Source organism: Callospermophilus lateralis, chromosome 10 (genome assembly GCF_048772815.1).
Source record: "Callospermophilus lateralis isolate mCalLat2 chromosome 10, mCalLat2.hap1, whole genome shotgun sequence".
Lineage (NCBI taxonomy): Eukaryota > Metazoa > Chordata > Mammalia > Rodentia > Sciuridae > Callospermophilus > Callospermophilus lateralis.
In genome coordinates, this window is record NC_135314.1 from 115,008,512 (window position 1) to 115,031,725 (window position 23,214).

The following is a 23,214-nucleotide window of genomic DNA, read 5'->3' on the forward strand; positions in this document are numbered from 1 at the left end:
CATTGTTGATGTTCTTTTGCACTCTCAGGTATGAAAGCACATTTTCCATCTAAGATGGAAAGGGAAATCTAAGAGTGGAAGGAGAAGGCTGTGGCCAATTCTATTCACAGCCACCACCTTCAAAATAGAGGAGGATGTGAAACCAAGCATATTTTATGTAAAAAGCTCTGAAAAATAAAATCACATTTTAAATTTCACAGACATAGGATTTCTGAGTCAGAGTTTGATTTATAGAGAGCTAGGTAATTCTGAAAGGGTTTGTAATTCTATTTTTTTTCTGTGTAATTACAAATTATTTCTCTTTTTCATATTTTAGAAACTTTAGGACAGTCTGGTAACCCAGAGCCCGAGGAGGATTCCTATCCTGGGACCACAAGTGGTTACCCAGAACCCTGGGCTGACATTCCACTCCCACCATATAGCTTTTCACAGTTTGGTGGACCTCCAGGGACACTATCCATGCCTGTGCCACCACCTCTGAACTGCCCACCTGGATTAGAACATTTAATTCTGGTAATTTCAAATACATAAAATACTCACAAACTGTGCTTCCAGTTTGCTTACCAGATTAGTTATAATGGTAAAATGATTAATGATAAAAGTTATAATGATAAAATAATCAGTTATAATGATAAAGCAATTATTTTCTTTTTATTAATTATCTTTGGAAATGGTAACATCATGTTTGGTTAATAGATCACTCCAATTCTTTTAGATTCAGTTTACTTCGAAACAAAATACGAATGTCTTTGCTAATTGAATTTTCTATTATCTTGCATATAGTGTATGCTTAAAATTAAAAGCAAACACTTGTTTAGCACTATTTTCTAGACTTTGTTCTAAGCATAATGCATGTATTGACTGAATCCTTATACTGTGTGGTGTATAGAAGCTATAATATTCCGTTTTACACAAGATAAAGCTGAGGTCCAGAGACAATATACAGCTTGCTCAGTGTATAAAACTTAAGGAAGCAGGACTGGCTCTTTTATCCTGGTACCTTAATTAATTCTGGATCCCATGCCCTTTAACATTAATACTGAATAATTTCCTTGACAGGTGAAAAAAACTTTTTATAAATCTTAAGAGTTCAGCTTCAGTAAGTGGTACCAAAAAGAGTGTTTATGTGTAACATGATGATCATATTCTTATAATTATTAATATTACTTTTTAAAATCAATACTATGTTTATTATAAATATCAACAACAAGGAAAAAGAAATGTTGAATTTTGCAGTACTACATGATAGCTTACTTAGCAATGTGAGTAAGTAAAATAGCACTATGAAGGTAAGTAAAATACACTATGAAGTTCTATATGTCTGATCTATAAACAAATAGATATTTCCACGATAAAAACTGATGTTTGTGTAAATGAACTGTCTCTTTCCTTCTAGCTTACTTTCTCACAATGCACTTACAAGTAGTGTTTAACCACTCACATCTTTCCACAAAATACCCTGAAATGTATATATTTTTTAAAATCAGGTCATAAAATGTGTTGAAATCTTATTTACCACAAATGATGATATCAAGTACACTTAAAAGAATACTTTTGAAACTTGCAGAAAAATTATTTAAGTGGATTAAAAAGTGTTCATATTTTATACACCTCATCTCAAAAGAGCCCTGTGCTCTAATTTTTATAAATACCAGAATAAGTAAATTTTAACTCACTTAAATTTATCTTCATCAATAGTGAATACTTTCAAATACATATTTTCAATTTAAAACATGTTAACTATAATTTTACATTAAAAAGTAATATAGACTATAATAAAAATTTAATATGAATAAATGTTAACATGTAGTACTAAACAATGAATTATGAATATTGATTGGCTGAAACGTTTGAAATTCTTAATTTTGTTTTTACTCTAATAGATAGATCAGTTACTGGTTCAGCAGCAAGTTGAAATTCTGGAAGGTATGTATTCACTGTATTCTTCACATTTTTAGAAAGACAGAAGGTTAAGCAGATGAAACCATATGAACTTCCACAAATACAGCACTCTAGATGACATAGGATGATAAACGTATTAATGTGCAAATGTCTCTTCAGAATAAGCAAACCATGAATGTTATCAGCAATCCATTTCTAAGCAAATAAAATTTACAATAAGTGTTATTTACAATAGTAAATGTTGTTATAGTAAATATTATTTTTATTGACATCTGTCCTTATGATGTAGAAACTAACCTAGAAGAAAACTATCAAGACGTAATTTTGCTCTTCTCCTTCTCTCTCTCCAAGTCATTCTAAAAGTTTTTATCATATTACTGGTTTCTACAAGCTCAGCTCTGTTCTCCCAATTTGAGATCACTTTGAGAATGGCACATAATCACATGTGTTAGTTCAGCTGCTTTAGTACATTTCCCAAGTGAGTGATCTTCTGAATTCAAATGGGGATGTTTGGGAAAAATCGTTGTTCATGCCCACAGTTTCTCCTGGGATGAGATGAACCCTGTGGAATGTGTGGTCCATGGGCTCTGGGTTCCCCAGGGATTATGGGAACAGTACAGGGTTGGCAGATGTTCACCATGGGTCTGGATGCTTCTTCCTGCAAGAGCACTGCTGCTCCTGTGTGGGCCCAATGTATCCAGGGCTCCCAGGTTCAGGAATAAACCCGCAAAGTCAAAAATACTTCAGGATGTTTGCCCAGGAAAGAGACCCAGGTAGATGTATGAATGATGGCATCTTCCTTGTAGATATCAAGGCATACTAGAAACTCTGCTGGTTTGTTAGAGACCCATATTCACCTTTTCCACTGGTAGACATTAGAACATGAACTGCATTATCAGAGTAATCAATTTTGTCAAAATGCACAATTGTCATCTTTCACGTTTAAATTGCTTAAAAATTATTAGATATTTATAACGTTTTGATATGGTTTCCATTCTTTAAAATACCTTTTTTTCTTTAGAAAGGAACAACTTTTTGAATAATTGTATTCTGAATTAAAAAATAATTCTATTCTATGATATACATTACTGGGATTATAAAATTCAAAAAGCCAGTCACTATGTATTATATAGCATTCCATTTCTATTTTTTAGATACACAAGCTTTATGTACATTTCAGTATATGTCTTTAATGTAGAATATATAGTGACAGATTCACTAGTTTTTAATTCTTAATTTTAAAAAGAGATATCTTTAAATTCATCTGTTGTGAGTAATATGAAAAGTACTCGTTTATTTTTGGCATCTGAAATTATGACAAGCACTTAAACCTTCGCCTAACTGAAAACTTAATAGATGCTAACAATATAACTGTAGATGCTTTTGATTTCATTTTTTTCCATGTAACTGAAAGGAAACTTGAGATTTTGAAAGACTGTTGATCTCATTTTGCAGACACAAGTATAAAAGTTTTGAGATTAAGCTACGTAATCAAGCCACAAGTTGGTTAATAGATGCCCTCTCAGAAATAAATTTAATTTTTAAAATTAGTTTTTAAGCTTTTTCAAAAACCTTACCTTGTGGCAGATGTTGTGACTAAAGATAGTCCTTTAAAGGCCAAGACTAGGCCAGTTTGAGTCCCCTCAAATTCCTTGAGAGAAGCTACAGTGATAGGAGTTGTGAAGGACAAATCCAACTGTTCAGGGTCCCTCTGGTTGCACGTAAGGTTTCCACCATGTGGATCAATGTGGAAAGCCCTTTGGTAAGGTGACGTTTTGGTGTCAGCATCCGTCACTCCTCCCTTTCCCTCATGAAATGATGAGCTACATGAGGTGCTGTGTTCACCTTGGGATGCCCACCATCTAGATATTTCGAGTTGAAGCCCTAGTTCCCTAGCCTGGTCCTGTCTCTTCCCTCCTGCCTAATACCCATCTTCCACTTCTCACTTCTCCACAGATCCTGCTGAGCTGAACCAGGGTGCTGTGGGCCCGATGTGATGGTCTAATTTACCTTCCACTTTCACTCTCTCCCTTTTGACATGGGTTCATTGAGAGCAACCCCCACGCATTGCCACGTTGCTCAAACACGAAGGCAAAAAATAAGATATAAATATGGTTTATTAAATAAATCTCCAACCCATTGTTTTGATGTACTATTTCATAGAATATGGATACAGAAAACATCCTAGAGACCCTCCCTAACATGTGAAAACTACCACTACGTAAACATTTTATCTATGTATCAAGTACCACTGTACCCACCTGCAGCGCAATACCAGGAGAGTGACTTGTTTTCTTTTCCATATTTCACATAATGATTCAAATTCTTTATATATTAATATCTCTTCTCACCCTTCCCCTTTGCATTTTTCTCTCACTCTGATCATCTCTGAACAATTTCCCTTTTTATCTTTCCTCTTCTACTTGGAATAGCATTCACCACTGATCCAGCTAGATATTACAACGTCTTAAGACATATTCAACATTTTCAACATACTGGTGACTGTGATTTCTTCTTTTTTGTCTTTAGCCATCACAGGTTTCGAAACTAATAACAGATATGAAATAAAGGACAGACTGAAACAGACAATCTACTTTGCCGTGGAAGATAACGATTGCTGCACTCGCAATTTCTGTGGGTATAACAGGCCTTTTACCATAAAGATCCTTACTCTTTCAGGTCAAGAAATCATAATTCTGAAGAGACCACTACGATGTAATAGCTGTTTCTTCCCCTGCTGCCTGCAAAAGGTCTGTGAGCAATCATTAGAAAAGTCTGTGAAGTAGTTCAGTAAGAATTTTCACCTTTTCATAGAACTTGCATAACCAAATGAGATCTAAAGGCAAAGTGACCATGAGCTATACAGTTAGTATTTAGTCAATTGCATAGGAAGGAAGGCATGTAACCAATAGTCCTCGGTCCCTAAATAGTTTGCCCCATAGGGTTGATCAATAGCTCAGAGATGAGAGAATTCTTTATACCTTATACCCAATGACTATGATAGGCATGATCAAAATTGATGGAGTTATACCTTTGAGAATATCGTAGAATACCATTCTAAGAGCATATGGAAGAAGAAATGTGTGGGATCCCACGGGTCTGCAACTCAGTCATCCTATACAGATTGCTGAGAAACCAGGACACAGAGATAACACAGGCAAATAGTTATTCAAGGTCTTAATGCTGTACTTACTTTGAGAGGATAGCTGAATTATTCCCATCAAGTGATTCCTATCATTCATTATTCATTAATTACTTTGCTTTCCACATCATTTGGGATAGCAATAATTTAGTACAAATTTTGGACTCAAAAGAGTTGGATGGGAAATGCTGTGCAGTTGAATAGTGCATTAACATGCATCCTGTAACCTTGAACTTTTCAAAAGGTCATTCCAGGCAAGCACAGTGAGGCACCGTCATGCTCACCCAGCTAATGAATAAGTCAAAATTCCAGTGGCTGGATTCTTTTCATTACAGCAGCATGCATGCTCATATTTGAAAATTGCACCATTGAGCAGAGATCTGTCCATACATGTAAGCCAGTGGTTTTAGAACATGCTTTAGAACGCTATGTGTGCAGTCTGCCTGAATTTCTGCTCATCTCTTCCGTATACCAAAGAATTTGGTGCCAGTTTATTTACCCCTTCCTTCTTCAGTCAGGTGCTCTATAAAGGATGAAAAGGAATAGTACTGACCTAGTGAAGATGTGTTGGGCATTTCAATATCTGACATTGAAAAAGTGTTCAGTAAATGAAAGCTACTAGTAGACATTATGACAGTGATAATTATATTCACAAATGTCCTTTTGCTTTTGTAGATAGAAGTTCAAGCTCCTCCTGGTGTACCTATAGGTTATGTTTCTCAGACCTGGCACCCATGTTTTCCCAAGTTCAGTGTTCAAAATGAGAACAGAAAGGAAGTACTGAAAGTTATTGGTCCAATTATGGTGTGTAACTGCAGTGCCAATATTGATTTTGAGGTAACAGATGCCATGGTTTGCTTTCCTAATATAAACAGAATCTATTTTTTCACAAGATGGAACAAATATCTTAAATAAGTATTTGTGTACAGATATTTCAAGAGGAAGAAACTGTGTTCATATATTTACTCTGGGCTTCAGAGACATTTATTGATCCAGTTAAAGGTCAGTATTGATTATACTAAGCGAAGAAAAGAGAAGCAAAGTCATGTTAAAAAAAAATAAGCCAAATATCTAATACTTAAATATTCTTTCTGTGCGGTGACACTGTATATTATCCATTTTAAATGGAATGCCAACCTTGACAACTCCATGATCTGTACTTTATCTATATCACAGTTTCATAGGATTACCACATACTTCATTTCATGTGAACAATTAGGTCATTTCATTCAGTTTTCAAAGTCAGAATCCAACTGGTAGTGTGTTAAATTCATTGGCTATTTTTTAATTGACATTTTTATGACGCTAAGGCTTTCACATGCCAGAAATGTTACGACTGTTATTTATCCATGTCTTGTTTTGGATTCTTTATAAGACCACATAAGTTTATATATATAGAAAATGTGCGCCTTTTTTGTTAAATTTATTCCTAAGTAGCTTATCGGTATTTTTTTATGTTAAAGAGGTATATTTATATTTTAGATGTTTATTGCTAACATTGAGAAAAATCTTTGTGTTTTTACTTTTCATTCAGTCACATGTTTGCATTCTAGTGTGTAGGAGGTATTTCTCTTTTGTTTGCTTGCGTTTTCTATGTATAGAATTGCAATATAAATGGGATTGGGAGCTCTTCTAATGTATACATGCTGAATACCTCCTTTTCTTCCATGCTATTTTCAATAGCAAAGATGAATATAATGGTAATAATGGAAATACTGGTAAATGTTTTATAATTCTAACTCTTTGCTATAGTGTTTCATAGTATTTCTTCATTCCTATTTCACCTAGACGAATTAGCAAGCTTTTTTGTGTTTTGAAAACAACCCACACAGAAAGTACTTGGAGTTTATAGACGACATGGTGATAATTGTTAACAAGAATGTAGGTACAGAGAATGTAGAATTGAAGAGTTGGCTCTTGACAGAATTTCATTCACAAAAACAGGGTGACAGCTAGATTTAGCTCATGAACCATTGCTCACTGATCCCAGACCTAGATTCTTATTGGGATTTACTACTCAATTTTCAAAAAGGTAGAATATAATGGTCAAGAGTTCAGACTCTGTGATAGACTACCTGAATTTGAAACACATGTCCACAGATTCTTGCCTTGGTGACCTAAAACAAATTACCTAACATTTGTTCACCTCATTTTTTTTAATATAAAAGTTGGGTATAATACTACATGTCTTGCAAGGTTTTTAAGAGAATTACATCACCCCATAATTGAAGACCCTTTACATGCTATGCATATACCAAACATTATATACAAATACCAAATTAGTAACTTAAAAATTGCTTTTTAAGCAACCATTCCTATGATCAGATATTTTTAATTGCAAAGATATTCTAGTATTTTAGGCTACATTTTAGAACATTCTTCTGATACATACCTTGGCTCTCTGTTCCAGTGTTCTTTACGAATAGTGATGTTCACATTATGTCTTTGGTATTCTTTTTTAAATATCTTTATCTGTTATTGGTATTAAGTTGATGGATTTACAAGTTTAGTACTACATAATACACTGTTCTTTTTGTTTTTGTTTATTTTGGTACCAGGTATTGAACTCAGGGGCACTTGACCACTGAGCCACATACCCAGCCCTATTTTGTATTTTATTTAGAGACAGGGTCTTACTGAGTTGCTTAGTGCCTCACTTTTGCTAAGGCTGGCTCTGAACTCACGATCCTCCTGCCTCAGCCTCCCAAGCTGCTGGGATTATAGTTGTGCGCCAATGTGACCAGCTACACTGTTCTTTTTTATTTGCACTTTTGATATCAAACGTGCATTTTCTCCCCACAACAACATTCTCCAATTCTCCCGATACCAATTGGGCGTCCTACAACTCAGTTCAATACTGACGTTAATATCTGACATTAGCACAGACCCTACAGGCTAAGGTCTCAATCTCAAAAGACCGCCTGATTTCAGACATTAATCACAAATCCAAAATTTCCTGCTCTTCTGACCAGCTGTTGATAACGTGGGATTTCCACAGCTCTCTTTACAGTTTTGAAAATTTGCTAAAACTGCTCATAAGATCCAGGAGCCCCCTTCACTTGTGCAACCGGTTTATTTCAAAGTCTATTTGAATCTAAAGTATGAAATATGAGATGTCAAGAGTTATGTAATGTTTTGAACAACCAATAATAATAATAATAATAAAAAGAATGGAGATGAATAGCCAGAAGAAGTGAGTGGAGCAAGGTTTCAGGGCACCCAGCCCTTGGAGCAGGGGTAGAACATGGAGGTGTTCACCACCCTGGAGAGACTCTGAGTATCCATGATAGACTAATCCATTCTCTACTGGTGGGTAATTCAGTCCCCAGCCCCTGTCTCACCACTGGAACTCAGTGTGGGACTGAAATCCAACACTCCAGTCATCACTAGATCTTTCTGATGTCCAACCTCCATGCTAAAGTGAAGCTATCAGGGATCCACCTGCAACACCCATCTCATTAATGTGCAAAAGTCTTCACTCAGTAGAGACCTGGATTTTGAAGCTGTGTGCCAGGTATCTGGGACCAACACTAAATGAAACAAGATTTTGCCTATCATCCTTATCATTGAGGAAGTTACAGGGTTATAGCAGCCCTGTGTGTTAGGAAGCAGGGACAAAAACTGGACACCTTTTCTTTGGCAGCACAAGCACCAACTTATTTCCAGAGGTCGAGAGACTATGTACAGGAGAATTTAGGGTTTTTAAATGTTCTCTAGAATTTGGCAAAATACTATCTATCATTTTTCAGTTATTTGTGTTCTTATCCTCCCTAAAAGTGATTTTTCCTACTTGCACAAATTTTAGTAAAATTTTCAATTTTTTTTGCTGTAGGTATCTGCTGTAGTCTGGCTGGCACAAAATCACGAGCGACTCACAGCCTTGTAGATTCAAACAGCAATTCTTTATTCCCGAACTCACACTGCCACTCTACAAGCACGTTCTGGGGAAAATCCACCAGCACTCTACATGCACGTTCTGGGGAAAATCCACACCTCCACCAGGCTCTGCATCCCAAAATACTCTCTGAATCCCGAGAGAACTCAACGGGAACTCAAGGAGCGGGCGCCTGAGGCAGCAGGATACGCCCTATTCCCAGCAGGGTCTACCTTAAACCTGGAACCGCCCTAAACCCTGATCCGCCCTAAACCCGGATCCGCCCTGGTCCTTGAACGGGGTCACCTTACTCAAACATACATGCAATGTCACTGCAAATGACCTGGGTCCAAGGCAAGCCCATTTCCACAATGGAGAGTCCTCTCTCTAAGCAACATGGGATAGGCTGACAAGGAAATTGCCATGCGTCATTCTTACTTAGCTATGGCTCTCAGCAGGTATCAAAATGGGGAAATAGATCATTACGTTTAGTAGTTGGTTGTTTTCATTTATAAAAATGTTTCAAAATTAAACTAAATTTAGATAACAAAATGAAAAACTTTTTTTTTTCATGAGTTGCTTTAAATACTCAGATGACAGCTACCAAAGGAGAAGGCACCAAGTTATGCAAGATGAGATCTCCTGAGTCCATTATGCCTCACTAGTGTTGCATAACACGTAACCCCTAAAACTCAGAAGTTACAAAATACATTGTTACATGCTATGGGTCTGCAGGTCAGCTGTGTTTCTGAGGATATACCAGGTCTCAGAGAGATGGACCGGTTTCAGGTAGCCTCAAGTCTGATCCAGTAATGTTCACTCTGGATTTGTAAAAGCAGACATCATCTGGATCCAGTTTTGCTCGTGGCTCTTTACCTGATACCCAGAGTGAAATCACTTAGCCACATTTTAGGTCCCGGCTCATGTCACATCTGTGAACAGTGCTTATTCAAACAAATGAGAAGGCAAATCTTCATGGTCAAGGAGCACTGAGATGCTGGAGAGGGAAAATTAAATAGATATTTGATGAACAGTAATCCGAGTTTCATATTAAAAGTTTATTCTAGGCTTTTAAGAATCCATTCCAACAGATGCAGATAAAACAAATCAAGTGGTTTTAATTTCTCCACTGGTATTTAGCTGGTCCCAGCCAGAGGCAAGGATTTCAGGGGATGCTTCTAGCATAAGGGGTGCTTGGTTCAGATTAGAAAAGGACACACTTTCCAGGGGTAGGTGAAACTTCCCGTGGTGGAAGCTTGGTGAACACTGGCAACGTGCATCCTCACTGTCCACCTGGATGAGTGCCTGTGTCTGTGCACACATGAGTCCACTCTACATGAAGATTCTTGGCTTTACTCAGTCATATTTTTTTACAATTCTTCCTTTTACCAAAATAGAAAAATTTCACATTGGGGTCTTTGATTCATACTCCTTTCCTTTTTCTTGTTCACCAACCCCACCTATTAAACTGTCTGTCCCACCCTTCACCTGATGGACTGCACTCATCAAGGTGCTTATAGGTCACTGCTGTGAGGTCAGGCAACAGGTAGCAACCAACAGGAGGCAGGTTTAAAAAGGCCAATGAACGAGGCTTTATTGAGACTCACTACCAGGAAGAACTCGATCAGACCCACAGAGTGGACAGGAGGAGGGTCTGATGAGAAACTGGACTAGAATTTTATGGGGCTTGCGGCAGGAAGGGAAGGGCTTGGGACAGGAAAAGGGATTTTTAGAGTTGGTCAGGGGAACTGGCTGAGATCCAGGTTTGGCTAGGAGATCCTGCTGATTGACAGGCAGTTCCTCTGGTGCCTGATTGATGTTTCTCTGCTGCTCACCGGCTGGTTGGTGCTTTGTTCCTAAGTCACCACCAAGGTCAACTTCCTTCACTCAAAACTGCCAATCTTCTTTCCTAAGTAATTAGCAATGTATGTTTCCCAATAGTGGACGGGAAGAAATCCCTACCAAATATTTAAACTTTCAGACTATGTATACTATCTGTGCTTCCTAAAGTAGAAATCAGAGACATGTTTTACTCAGTACCTTTCTGACAGCTTCTAGAATGTTCATCAAAGAAACATTTCAAAATTTTATACATTTCTGCTTCAACTTTGATGTGGATCAATTCAAATGATTTATTATTTTCTTAAGTAAGACAAAATGTTAAATTTCAGCAAAACTATAATTATCCTTTTTCTGTATGATTAAACAATTTTTTCATGTATCTATAAATATACACAGGAGCCTATTACGGGATACAATATTTGTATTGTAGTGAGGGATACAATATTTGTAGCTACATGTAGTGCATAATTCTAATAGACTATTTACAATATTCTATACAATCTGGATTATATAGATTGTTTTATTTAACTCCAGATTTGAAAGTAGGTTTGTTAATAGTTTACTGGACTTAAGACTTATCTTTTTGTTTGTTTTGCTTTGCAATTCAGGTTAAATCTCTTGATAAAGGAACTGTGGTTGGCAAAATTTCCAAGCAGTGGGCTGGTTTTATCAAAGAACTTTTTACAAACAGTGATAACTTTGGGATCCAGTTTCCTTTAGACCTCGATGTGAAAATGAAGGCTGTGATGCTTGGGGCCTGCTTCCTCATTGTGAGTCTGTCCTTTCTGATCCTGGTTGTAGGTAGTTTCTATCTATAATGACTGCCTGTCTAATGCTGGCTTCAGTATCATTGTCAAGTGATTCAATGAAGTGTGCCTTTTAAGATGACCTTAAAGGAACAGGTTCTATGCAAGAGTTCCCACTTAACCTACCTCTGAATTTCTATTCAATACTTACACTTTGGATTCACAAATGCCTAGTTTTTTGTCCAAAAGGCCTGGCATTTTCCATTGAGAAGAACTTTCTATACAGCAGAGGTCCTGGTTTGGGGGTAATAATAATAATAATAATAAAGTGGATGCTTAGGAGAGGAATTTGAGTTAAGACTTACATGGAATAAAACTGTGAAACATGGGGATTTTATCTTGATTCCTTATTGAACGAAATCATGTACTACTGAAGTATAATACTTCAGTTAAAAAAAAAAAAAAAAAACAAAGAACTAGGCCATACCCCAATTCAACTAAGTCAGAAGCTCAGAAGAAAAAGGTTTGCAGATCATCCCAAGAACTTCTGCTGTGTAGCCAAATTACAGGATTAAGGGGACCAAGCAATGGTCTTCAACTTTAATGCACAGGAGCAAACACAGGTAGTTTTCAAACTTCAATGTCCAGATTGTATCCAAATGTATTAAGCATAAATCTCTGCAGATAGGAGGATCTTCAGTCTGTTTAGAACTCCCAGGTGACTCTAGTGTGCAACCAAGGTTTGGGACCACTAGATAAATACCTTAAACATTGATTTGATTTGGGGATGCAATCAGAAAAAAACTAATAGCTAAGGATATACAACAAAAGGATCTAATTTCTTCAACAGATAAATGACAAAGAAAATTTAAAAATAAAAATACAGAAATTTGAGAAACATCGACCTAATTATAGTTTATGGACCAGGTTTGAATACTGATTTGAACAAACTAATGTAACAACATTTTTGTGTTTTTCAGGGAAAGTTGAATATTGACTGGCTATTTGATGGTAAAATGGAATTATTAATTTTTTAGATATAGTAATGACATTATGTTAGGTAAAAGCAAAACTGAATCCATATCTTTTAGAGGCACATACTGAAGTATTTCAGAGGATGTGTTTTAAATAGTATTGGAGAGTTGCTTTTAAATAATGGGGGTGAAAGCAGAGAATTCTAGGAAGTTGAATAATTAAGCAAATATGGTTATGTTAATAATTACTGAACTAGGTGAAGAGTCACTGTGACTTTATTATACTGTTCTCTCTAATTTAGCATATATGTAATATTTCTGTTAATAAATATTAGTTCAATTTTTAAGTAATAATATTATTGTGATATTTATAGGGTTTGCTGTGAGGTTTTGATATAGTATACAATGTGGAATGATTAAATCAAGCTAATGAATATATCCTCAAGTTCCTGTCATTCTCTTGGGGTATGAAGATGTAAAATTCATTATTTAAGCAATTTTGAAATTTGCAATATGTTATTACTAACTATGGTCTCAGTGTTGTGCAATAGATCATTAAAATATATTCTTCCTAAGTGAAACACATTCGGAAACTTTGATGAATCTCCTGTTTCCACAGTCCACCTCCCTAGCCTCAACTTCTGAGAACCACCACTCCATTCTCTACTTCTGCAATTTCAGCTTTTTTAGATACTACACATAAGTGAGATTGTGAGAATTTTCTTTCTTTCCCTGGTTTACTTCACAAAGTTTAACATTGCCCACAACAGAATTTCCTTGTTAAGGCTGTATATCCGTTTTGAATGTGAATCATATTTTATTTATCCATTATTTTTTCCTACTACGATTTTTACCTAGGGGCACTTAAGCTACAACCCCAGCCTATTATTATTATTATTATTATTATTATTATTATTATTATTAATCTTGAGACAGGGTCTCACTAAGTTACTGAGTCTGGCTTTCAATTTGTGATCCTTTAGCCTCAGCCTCCTGAGCTGCCAGGATTATGAGTGTATGCCACACAACTGACTCTTTTTTGATGGATAGTTATGTTGGGTCTGTATCTCTGTTACTGTGAATCATGCTGCAATAACTATGGGAGTATAGATGTTTCTTTGGCAGATATCTTTGGCTATTCTTTTGGATAAACATCTAAAAGTAGGATGGGTCATATGTTAATTCTTTTTGAGTTTTTTGAGCTATTTTCCATAACAACTATACTAATTAATATTCCTACCAAAAGGAATATTCCTTTTGAACACATTTTTTTTCTTTTTGATAATAGCCATATTAACAAGGGTGAGGTGATATCTCATTGTGGTTTTAATTTGCATTTCTCTGATCATTAGGGATGTTGAGCCTTTTTTGCATAGATCCATTGACCTTTCCTGTGCCTTCTTTTGAAAAATGATCCTTTGCCTGTTTTTTTGGGGTGTGTGTGTGATTCTGGGGATCCAACCAAAACCTCTACATGATAAGTAAGCATTCTACCACCAACTTATTTATCCTCAGAAATTTTAATCATTATGTGTTTTCTTGCTATTTAGTAGAGTTCTTTATACATTGTTGTCATGAGGGGGAAAAAATTGCTACATATGCACTTTAAGGGGAGAAATAAAGAATGTCCATGCACTTCTGCCCCTTTCATGCTTTATTCATTCAAATTACTCAATACAATTTTACTCTATAGGTTCTTAATCAAGAAGACAACGATCCTTAATATTAGGCACTGCAATAGACATAATCCACTCACAGCAAACAATTCTAGATTAATTAATTTACTGAAAAAAAAATTCTAGATTAATTCTAAGCACTGCAAACACACTTAATCATGACAGGCTCATGACAGACATTCCCTCTGCGTGCTAAGTCAAGTGTCAGATCAAAAGTCTCAAGCCTTAGGCTTTAAGTCCAGCAGATGCACACTCACTCAGACTGTGGTGATCAGCTCCAGAACCAAGGCAGGCTTTTCCTGGCGTGGAGTGGACAACCGGTTGAGGAGAGGGTCAATACAGAGAAGCTGCGGCTCTCATCAAGGTCCAGATGAGACGGTAGAGTTTGAGAGCTGTGAGGATCATGCAGAGGATCAGGAAACAGATGACAAGTGATGGGATGTCAGTTCAGGTCCTCATCAGGATCTCCACCTGGAATGTATCCTTGTTTGGGCTGGCTGAATCCCTGTTCATCAACTCTATTATTCATACTACATTTGGGGGCTTTTGACTCCCCTTTTCAATCCATATCAGCTACTACTGGATTTCTCTATGACATCATTTACCTTGGGGTCAGAAACATCTGGTCTGGTGGTCTCCACACTGATCTTCTCGCCTTTTCCTCTTATCAGGTGAGGACAGCCTGCCAGGGGCTTCACTCTGTTTATCAGGGTGAGGGGAAGTAACTTGTTTGAGGCCGTACTGGAGGGATCTGTTGGATGTGCCTGGTGAGACTGCAGGTTTCAAACTGGAATTTTTAAAGTGGAGTTGCTTAGGCTCAGGCCTAAGGCCATCCTCACAATTGTGGTTCTTAGCCCCTTTTCAGACGTATGATTTCAAGCATTTTCTCTCAACCCATAAGTTATCTCTTGCCTCATTGGTTGTTCCCTTTGTGATCCAGAGTTTCATTGAATGGATGAAATCACATTTATTGACTTTTCCATTCAATGCCTGTGCTTTTGGAATCATATCCAGGAAATAATTTTCCAGATCAATGTTATGGATCCTCCCCTCTTACATTTTCTTCTTGTAGTTTATAGTTTCAGGTCTTACATTTAAGTCTTTAATCCATTTTTCATTGGCTATTTTTAGTACCCTGTGTGAGATAATGACCTGGTTTCATTACTTTGCATGTGGCTATCCAGTTTCCTAGCACCATGTTGTGGTTTAAATGTGGACTCCCTCTAAGCTCATGTGTGAGACAACGAAAGAAAGTTTAGAGATGAATGATTGGATTATGAGAGCCTTAACCCAATCAGTGAATTAATCCCCTGGTGAGGATTAACTGAGTGGTAACTGAAGGTGGGTAGGGTGTGGCTAGAGGAGTTGGGTCCCTGGGGGCCTGCCTTTGGGGTATAAATTTTGTATCTGGCTAGTGGAATCACTCTCTGCTTTCTGATCATCCTGTGAGCAGCTTCCTCTGCCACACTCTTCCTCCATCATGGTCAGCCTGACCTCGAGGCCCAAGGAATGGAAACTGCTGTCTTTGGAGGAGCCCTCTGGAATTGTGAACCCCAAAATGAAATTTTGCTCCTCTAAAATTGTTCCTCTCTGGTCTTTTAGTCACAGCCACAAAAAGTTGACTATAACACACCATTTATTGATGGCACTGTCCTTTCCCCATTGTGTATTTTTGATATCTTTGTCAAATATCAATTGATCATTAAAAAATGGGTTTCTTTCTTTCTGGATTTTCTGTCCTGTTCCATTAGTTAGTATGCCTGTGTGTATATGAGGGCCATACTGTTTGGATCGCTGCAGTTTTATAACATGTTTTGAGACCAGGGCGAGAGGTCCTCGGATTAGTGTTTCTTACTCAAGATCGCATGACTTATTCAGGTTCTTTTTTGGTTTCATACAAATATTAGAATTGTTTTGCTCGCTGTATAGGTTTCTGCTTGCTTGTGTCATCTTCAGTTTTTCATCAATACCTTATGATTTTCAGCGTACAGATCTCTTACATCCTTGGTTACACCTAAGTAGTTTATCATTTTTTCTATGTATATAATTGTAAATGAGATTGTGTTCTTAATTTGTTATACATACAACTCTCGTCATGAGAAAAGTCATATTACTAGAAAAGGACTAAAAAACATTAAGGGAGAAAGATTTAAATAGGAGGATTTCAAGGGGGATGAGAACAAAAAAATGACATTCATGGAAATTAACAGAGGATCAACTAAATTCATTCAGAGATCAGGATACAGATGGAAAGAAAGGATTAAATTGCTACTAAGTGGGGAGCTGACCACAGAGCTTGCATGGTTGCAGTCTTTCCTCGATCTACTCTACACTGCATTTTTCTTGCTCACAAGTGTTTCACTGTGTGTGATCAGTTCCTTCAGTTTTCTGCCTCTGAGAATCCATCCCCTGCTTTACCAAAGAAAATTCACATGTGAATTTTTCTTTTTTCTCTAGGACTTCATGTTTTTTGAAAATGCTGGATTACAGAGACCGAAAATAGGAATATGGTAGTGGATTTGTGAAAGTATCCTCAGAAAATTTGAAGGCTGCGTTTTGATAGGGATCATCTAATAGGAAACCTGGTGGCTGCTTCTTCTCTGTGGAAATCACTCACACCTGAATAAAATGAACCGCAATGCCCACACCTTCCATTGTAGGGTTTTGCTTTAATTAGAGGTTGTTTTCTGTCTCTTGCTGCCTTGTGAACGTTCGCACTCACCTGTGTGAAGGTTCACTATGAGTGTGGGAAAAGAACGTTGGGGGGGTTTGGAGTTGTGGCTCAGTGGTAGAGTGCTCGCCTAGCATGCATAAAGCACTGGGTTCCATCCTCAGCACCACATAAAAATAAAAATAAAGATACTGTGTCCACCTAAAACTAAAATATAAATAGTTTTTTAAAAAAAAGATTTTAAGGGCTGGGGATGTGGCTCAAGCGGTAGCGCGCTTGCCTGGCATGCGTGCGGCCCGGGTTCGATCCTCAGCACCACATACAAACAGAGATGTTGTGTCCACCAAAAACTAAAAAAAAAAAAAAATATTAAAAATTCTCTCTCTCTCTCTTTCTCTCTCTCTCTCTTTAAAAAAAAAAAAAAAAGATTTTAAGGGGGACTTAACATCTAGGAATGAATATTTATATGAAAAACTGCTTTAAATTTCAATCTCCTATCTATATTTCATAACAAAATAAGTCTTACTAAAGCAATTTTAATAAAAATAACTATTAAATCCAGTTGTAATTTATACAAGAAATCCTAATGCTATGTTGAATATAACATCTATTCAAAAATTTTAAGAAAAACACTTTCTGTTTCCTTTGCCATTATGGTCCAATAAATACTACTCAGTGTGCATATTAAGAAAAAGTAAATTTTTTCTCTTTATGAAATCACATTATATTTTAATGCTCCTATTAATCCATGTACTGCTATAATATAATTTTCACTAAATTATAAGTTTTAAATGGCTTAATTAAATGAAGCATGAGTCTCTAAGAAATACTCAGTTCAAAACCTCACTTTGACCATATATGGTGGTGCACACCTGTAATTCCAGTGGCTCAAAAGACTGAAGAAAAAGGATGGTGAATTTAAAGCCAGACTCAGCAACTTAGTGAGAACCTGTCTCTAAATAAAAATATAAAAATGGCTGGGGAATGTAGCTCAGTGATTGAGTGCCCCTGGGTTTAGTCCCCAGTATCTCCCCCTGCAAAAAAAAAAAAAAAAAAAAAATCCTCCAAAACAAACCCTCACTGTCTCTAAATTTTACTATTGCTATTATGTTAGAAGTTATTATTTACATGTGAAATGTTTAGCACCTGTATTCTAACAATTCTGGAACATAATAAGAATGAGATTAATCAGGTATTAATTAAATGGAACAAATACATTCATCCACAGATTATGTACTTCAAAAATAGTCAAATCATCTACAATAATAATCAAATATCTAAAAAGAAAACTCATTGTTGTATTTTTGCATATATGATTTTATTTTTTTAAACAAAATGTGGTCCCTGGACTCAGGTGGCATTCTGAGCTCATCTAACCCAGTTAGACTGAGTCCCCCTCACTCCACTTCCTCTTCAAACTCTCCCTTCTCAAGAGCCAGGGCATGTGATGCCTTTTGGTAGGACCTGTACCAGGGCACAAGCTGGGCCTTCTGCCTGGCAGAAAGGCAAAGAGGGCTGCCATCTGCTCTGTGGGGAGCTTGCCTTGGGAAGGAAATGAACAGCCATGATTTGCCTCATGCACAAGACAAAGGGCTCAGGAAATGAATCCCGGGAGACCCCCTTTTGTCCTCAGCAGAGCTCCACCAGCAGCCACTGTCCTCATCCTGAGCGTGAGCTCCAGCAGCGCTCCAGCAACCCTAGTAGCTCCACTGGAAATGAGGAGGACAACAGCAGGACAGGGACAGTACAGAAGAAGCAATGTCCAGGTGAGCTCCCTAAGCCTCTGCAGCTCACCAGAGGCCAGGCTCCAGGGATGAGGTGTAACCATGACACTCACTCTGGCTTGTGCTGGGAAGGCAGCCTGCCAAGTGAAGGGGGGTGCCTGCATAGTGGGGTCCCCAGGTTATCGGTCATGCCAGTTGGAGAAGGGAGGCATCCCAAGGCAGCAGTCAGGTGCCAAAATCAACCTAAAAGGAAGCATAAAGGACCTGACATTTCTAAGACAACTGAATCTCTGATTTCTTCTCCTCTCTCCTCTGCATGGGATTCTGGATGTCTGGTTAAGCAAAGCAAAACTACAACTGATCTACACAGTTCCTTCCTTCAACTTAGCAAGGAAGGTTTCAGGAGAAACCCACACACCATCCCCTGGACCTATTAAGTTCATATTCTGGACATACATCTTATTCAACATTCACAGAGAAAATTATCAAACATGAAGTATTAACATTTTAATAAAAAATACCAAAAATTGCAAGAAATATCTGCATTTGCAGTCTCAAAGGGATTTGAGGACTGTCGCAGGCTTGTTTCTATTACTTCTACTATGGGGATTGTAGCAGTGCAGGGAGAGTGACCCAGAGCAAGGGTCACATGGAGGAGAGCCTTTAAGACAGCTGTGGATGGAGCTGTGTTTTCAGTCCTGAGAAGGGGACTCTGTGCAAGAGGTCAGTGGGTATGGGGTGAGAATGGAAATGGAGGGAGAGGGGAAGGGTAAAGGGTGTCCCTGCCTGGGCTTAGCACTTTTTGGTGGGAGCAGGTCTGAGATGTGAGGGGGTAACAGAAGTGCAATCAAAGCTGGCAGATAAGAAAGGGAAAAATAAAAACCATCAGATACAGGCAAACTGCCCACAAATCGTGCTCTAGGATTCTGACTTCCTGATAGTTTGCTGCTTTCTGGAGCCCAGATATTAAGGTTTTAACTGAGCTGGAGTTCAACAAAAGCAAGTGTGATTTTTAAACTAATCAGAAGAAACTCACTTAAGAAATTGTACCATCACCTAGGAAATTATGATCTGAAATGCTGCTGGCTACCATCCATTACTCTCAGGCCTGTCAAGTGCCAGAAGGGTAAACAAAGTTTCTGTGTCCTGCTCTACCTCTGCCCTGTCCCTCTCAGCCCAAAACTGGCTTCTTGGTTTTTTTGTTTGTTTGTTTGTTTGTTTGTTTTAATGTTCCTGCACAAGACACTCTCTCTCTGGGGCTCCGTGCCCATCCTTCCACTTTAATTTCCTCACTGTCAGTCATACATTTGTCTGCTAATTGTATCCATCTCAGAAGTTTGGTGTTAGGACTGGGATCTGCTGCAGGTCCAAGGGCCATGAGCACATCCCCACGGGAATCAAAGTATAAAATGAGAAAGGCTTTGTGTTGATAATGATCAGTGCTTTTCAAAACAGAGAAGTGCCTCTTGCCAAAGCAAACGTTTGTGCTAAATTGGACTTAGATGTTATGGCTTAGCATGACACATAAAATTCACTCTGCACCCTAAGGCAAGTGCTATTTCTTCCCTCTGGAGAGAGAGGAAGTCTACGCACAAGATGGCAGCCGGGAAATGATGATTCCCTTCTCAAAGATGGGTGGAGTACCATCTGGACAGAGAGGCACTGACTTTTCTTTCTTCACCTCATAAACTCCAAATGTGACAAGCCATTGAAGGGATTTAAATTCTTGATTATGAAACTAGAATAAATGTAAGTGAACAATACAGGGTTTGAACTTGAAACTCAATTTATAAGCAGAGAGCCACAGGATGTTATCCACAGAGCCAATAGCCACAGAGCTCTGAATTTTCTTCCCCACACCACACATTCAAATTAACCTTCCATCTACTTGTAATATTTATATGGTAGAAAATATCCTATTTATGCCAAGTGATGGCTCATACAATTTTCTAAGTTGGAACTTGACTAGATTTGGAAAATGGATGCTTAAATTCCGCCTGCCTACTAATGGCAGTTGGTTTCTGCCTGTGAATTCTGGTTTCCTGTCATTAATATTGAGGTTCTCCTGTCTGTCTGTGAATGATGCAATTCTTTCCACAGGATAAATTTCCTTTGAGAATGAGTTGGTAGAAAACATTTTTAACCTTAGTCAAGCATTGTCCATAGACATCACTCATCTAGAAATGACTTAGAGGAATTCTCCATTGGATAAATCTTTTGGATTAAATCAAATCATGATCAACTATGCAACGACTGAATACATTTCCACTCATTCTACTGCCAGAATTCTCTCCCATTATTGTGGTCATATGCAGAAGAGGATTTACTCACAAAATTCATTTTTTCAAGTCTATTTTTGTGTGCATGTGAAGATTCATTCATAAAGTTCATAAAAATCTAATTGTGACATTGAACTCCTTAGAAATGAGAATGTACACAGGTCATGAGGGCTTTTTTTTTTTTTTTTTAAGTTTAACCCTTATCAGTCTTCTGCTTCTTGCTATCGATATTGTTATCCTTATCATCTTCAGATGCCTCAGCTTCCTCATCTTCATCTCCATCCTCTTCCTCACCATTCTAAAAGTACAAAATTCATTTTAAGAAGCTAAAGTTGTCCATCTGTCATTTAGTAAATACACAGAAAGTTCCTGCTGTGGTCTGTTGGTTCTACTAGGCGTGTTGGTCTCAATTAACAACAGAATTTTTATATTTAAGATGCTTGAGTGCAGGCATACAGGTAGAAAATGTTCTAGTGGGGCTCATGGTACCATAGGAAGTGCACATTATGGACATGACCCGGTTCAATGGTCAGGAAGCACTTCCTGGAGGAAAGGGGTTTTAAATAAGAAAGTTTGCTGGGCAAAAAGAAAGCAGGGGAAAAGAATATCAGCAGGAGCCACACAAGGGGTCTGCAGTATGGCTGGACCACCTGCTTTGTGTTTCTGTGAGTGTTGTAGGTTATGGAAATTGGGGGCAGTGGTATGTGTAAATGAAGGATGGCTTGACCATACAGTGCCCTTTTAGCCACATTCATAAGTTCAGGCTGTATCCTCAGAGCAATAGCAGAGTCTGGCCATGCCAGGTTCAGATCTCTGCTACACCTAAAGCTATTCAAGGCCTGTTCTGTGCTTACATATCTGCAAATGGAGCACCCAACACACACGATCAATTTTATAATAAATGTTGTAAGGAATATAGTCTCTGAGGCCCAGCTTATCTAATAGGTGTTCATTTTAGTTTCCTTCTTTATTTCGTGCTTCTGGGGTTTATGGGAATTGATACTTATGGAATAATATGCACTGAAATAAAGAGACTTAGGAGAGTAGACACAGACAGACATATAAGTCATACACTGGGAAAAGGTCTTGAGAAAAAAATTTCAACAAATGAAGCAAGTGAGAGCGGAGAAAGAATTTGATATATGTGAAGAACTTTGACCTGCATGGTCTCTGGAGTTTCCAAGTTTCTCAGCCCTCTTGCTTCCCCTGATGATTCAAGTCAGAATCAGTGTCATTAGTGCATGGACCATGCATGATTGGGCTAGGTTGTCCCATTAAGTGGGAACATGTTGTCTATCTTGAGCCACCAAATGGGAAACCTGAGGACTAGGTAAGGTAGACTTTTATCTCCTGATGACTGTGATAAGAGAAGTCATAGCCAGCTTCAATTAGATTGCTATATCCATGTTCTTTCTGTTTGCCAGGAATTAGACTCAGTTTACACAGATAAGTGAATCATTACCAAAATCAAACAAACAACAACAACAAAAACCTTGCAAGGTATTTGCATTAGTTTTATCAGCAGTGTTCATCAGCTCATTCTTCAATCTGTGACTCAAATAGAAAGAATGTACCCTAGGGACCTGGCTTTTCAAGCAACTCCTGCTGACTCCTATTTGTTTTGGGGCTCACTGCTACTCATGCCAGATTACATTCTGCCTTCCTGGAGGAAAGACATGACATTTCCAAAGAGAAGCTCCTCATGCTGGCAGAAGCAGCCAGAGCCCAGTGTCCCCAAGGCCAGCAGAAGAGAAGAGGAGAAATCTGTGGCTTGTTGGGCTTTGAGGGTTTTATTCTGGGCTTTTCATTTGCCTGCTGGGGCCACTCAAGTGAGGTAAATGTTCTGCAGGTGATTAAGACCTGGGAGAATGAGGGGAGGTAGGGAGCCTAGAAGACAACCCATGGTGTCTCAAAAACAAACAAGCAAACTCTGCTAGCCAAACCCTTGCCTGCAAGCTTGTCTGATGAGGTCCAAAGGCCCCTGTTTACACCAACCTCCCAATAGGGTTGCCATATTCCTGAATAACTTCTCAGAAGCAAATGATTCATGAGCAAATTTTAATTACTAAAATTTTTGATAAGCATCATAATTTCTTTATGATTGAAAGTTAGGACAATGGCAGTTTTCAGTTAGAGTTATTCCAGCTCTACCACTTTTGAGCTCTGTGCTTGTTTTTTCCCACAAATTCTGTCTTGGGGGCAAATCAGTTTACCTTTTCTGCCTTGGTCTCTCCATTTGTAAAATAGGCATTTTGGCAGAGAAAAACAATTAGTGCATTTATGGGTATACATTCAAATATTCTCAATGCACCTCACAAGTGGTTTTTATAAACATTAAGCGAGATATTTTATAAAAAGGCTTTTAGAGCCAAACCTGGCAGGTT

At 37.8% G+C, this 23,214-nt stretch overlaps 1 protein-coding gene across 1 annotated transcript; it reads left to right on the forward strand.

The window, feature by feature from the left end:
* Positions 1–453: 453 nt before the first annotated feature.
* On the forward strand, positions 454–16,670 carry LOC143408385 (phospholipid scramblase 1-like). The gene is made up of 6 exons (XM_076868064.2): positions 454–513; positions 1,884–1,926; positions 4,432–4,652; positions 5,720–5,881; positions 11,369–11,530; positions 16,614–16,670. The coding sequence occupies exons 1-6, from the start codon at positions 460–462 to the stop codon at positions 16,668–16,670; spliced, it is 699 nt and encodes a 232-aa protein (XP_076724179.2). The 5' UTR covers positions 454–459.
* Positions 16,671–23,214: the final 6,544 nt, after the last annotated feature.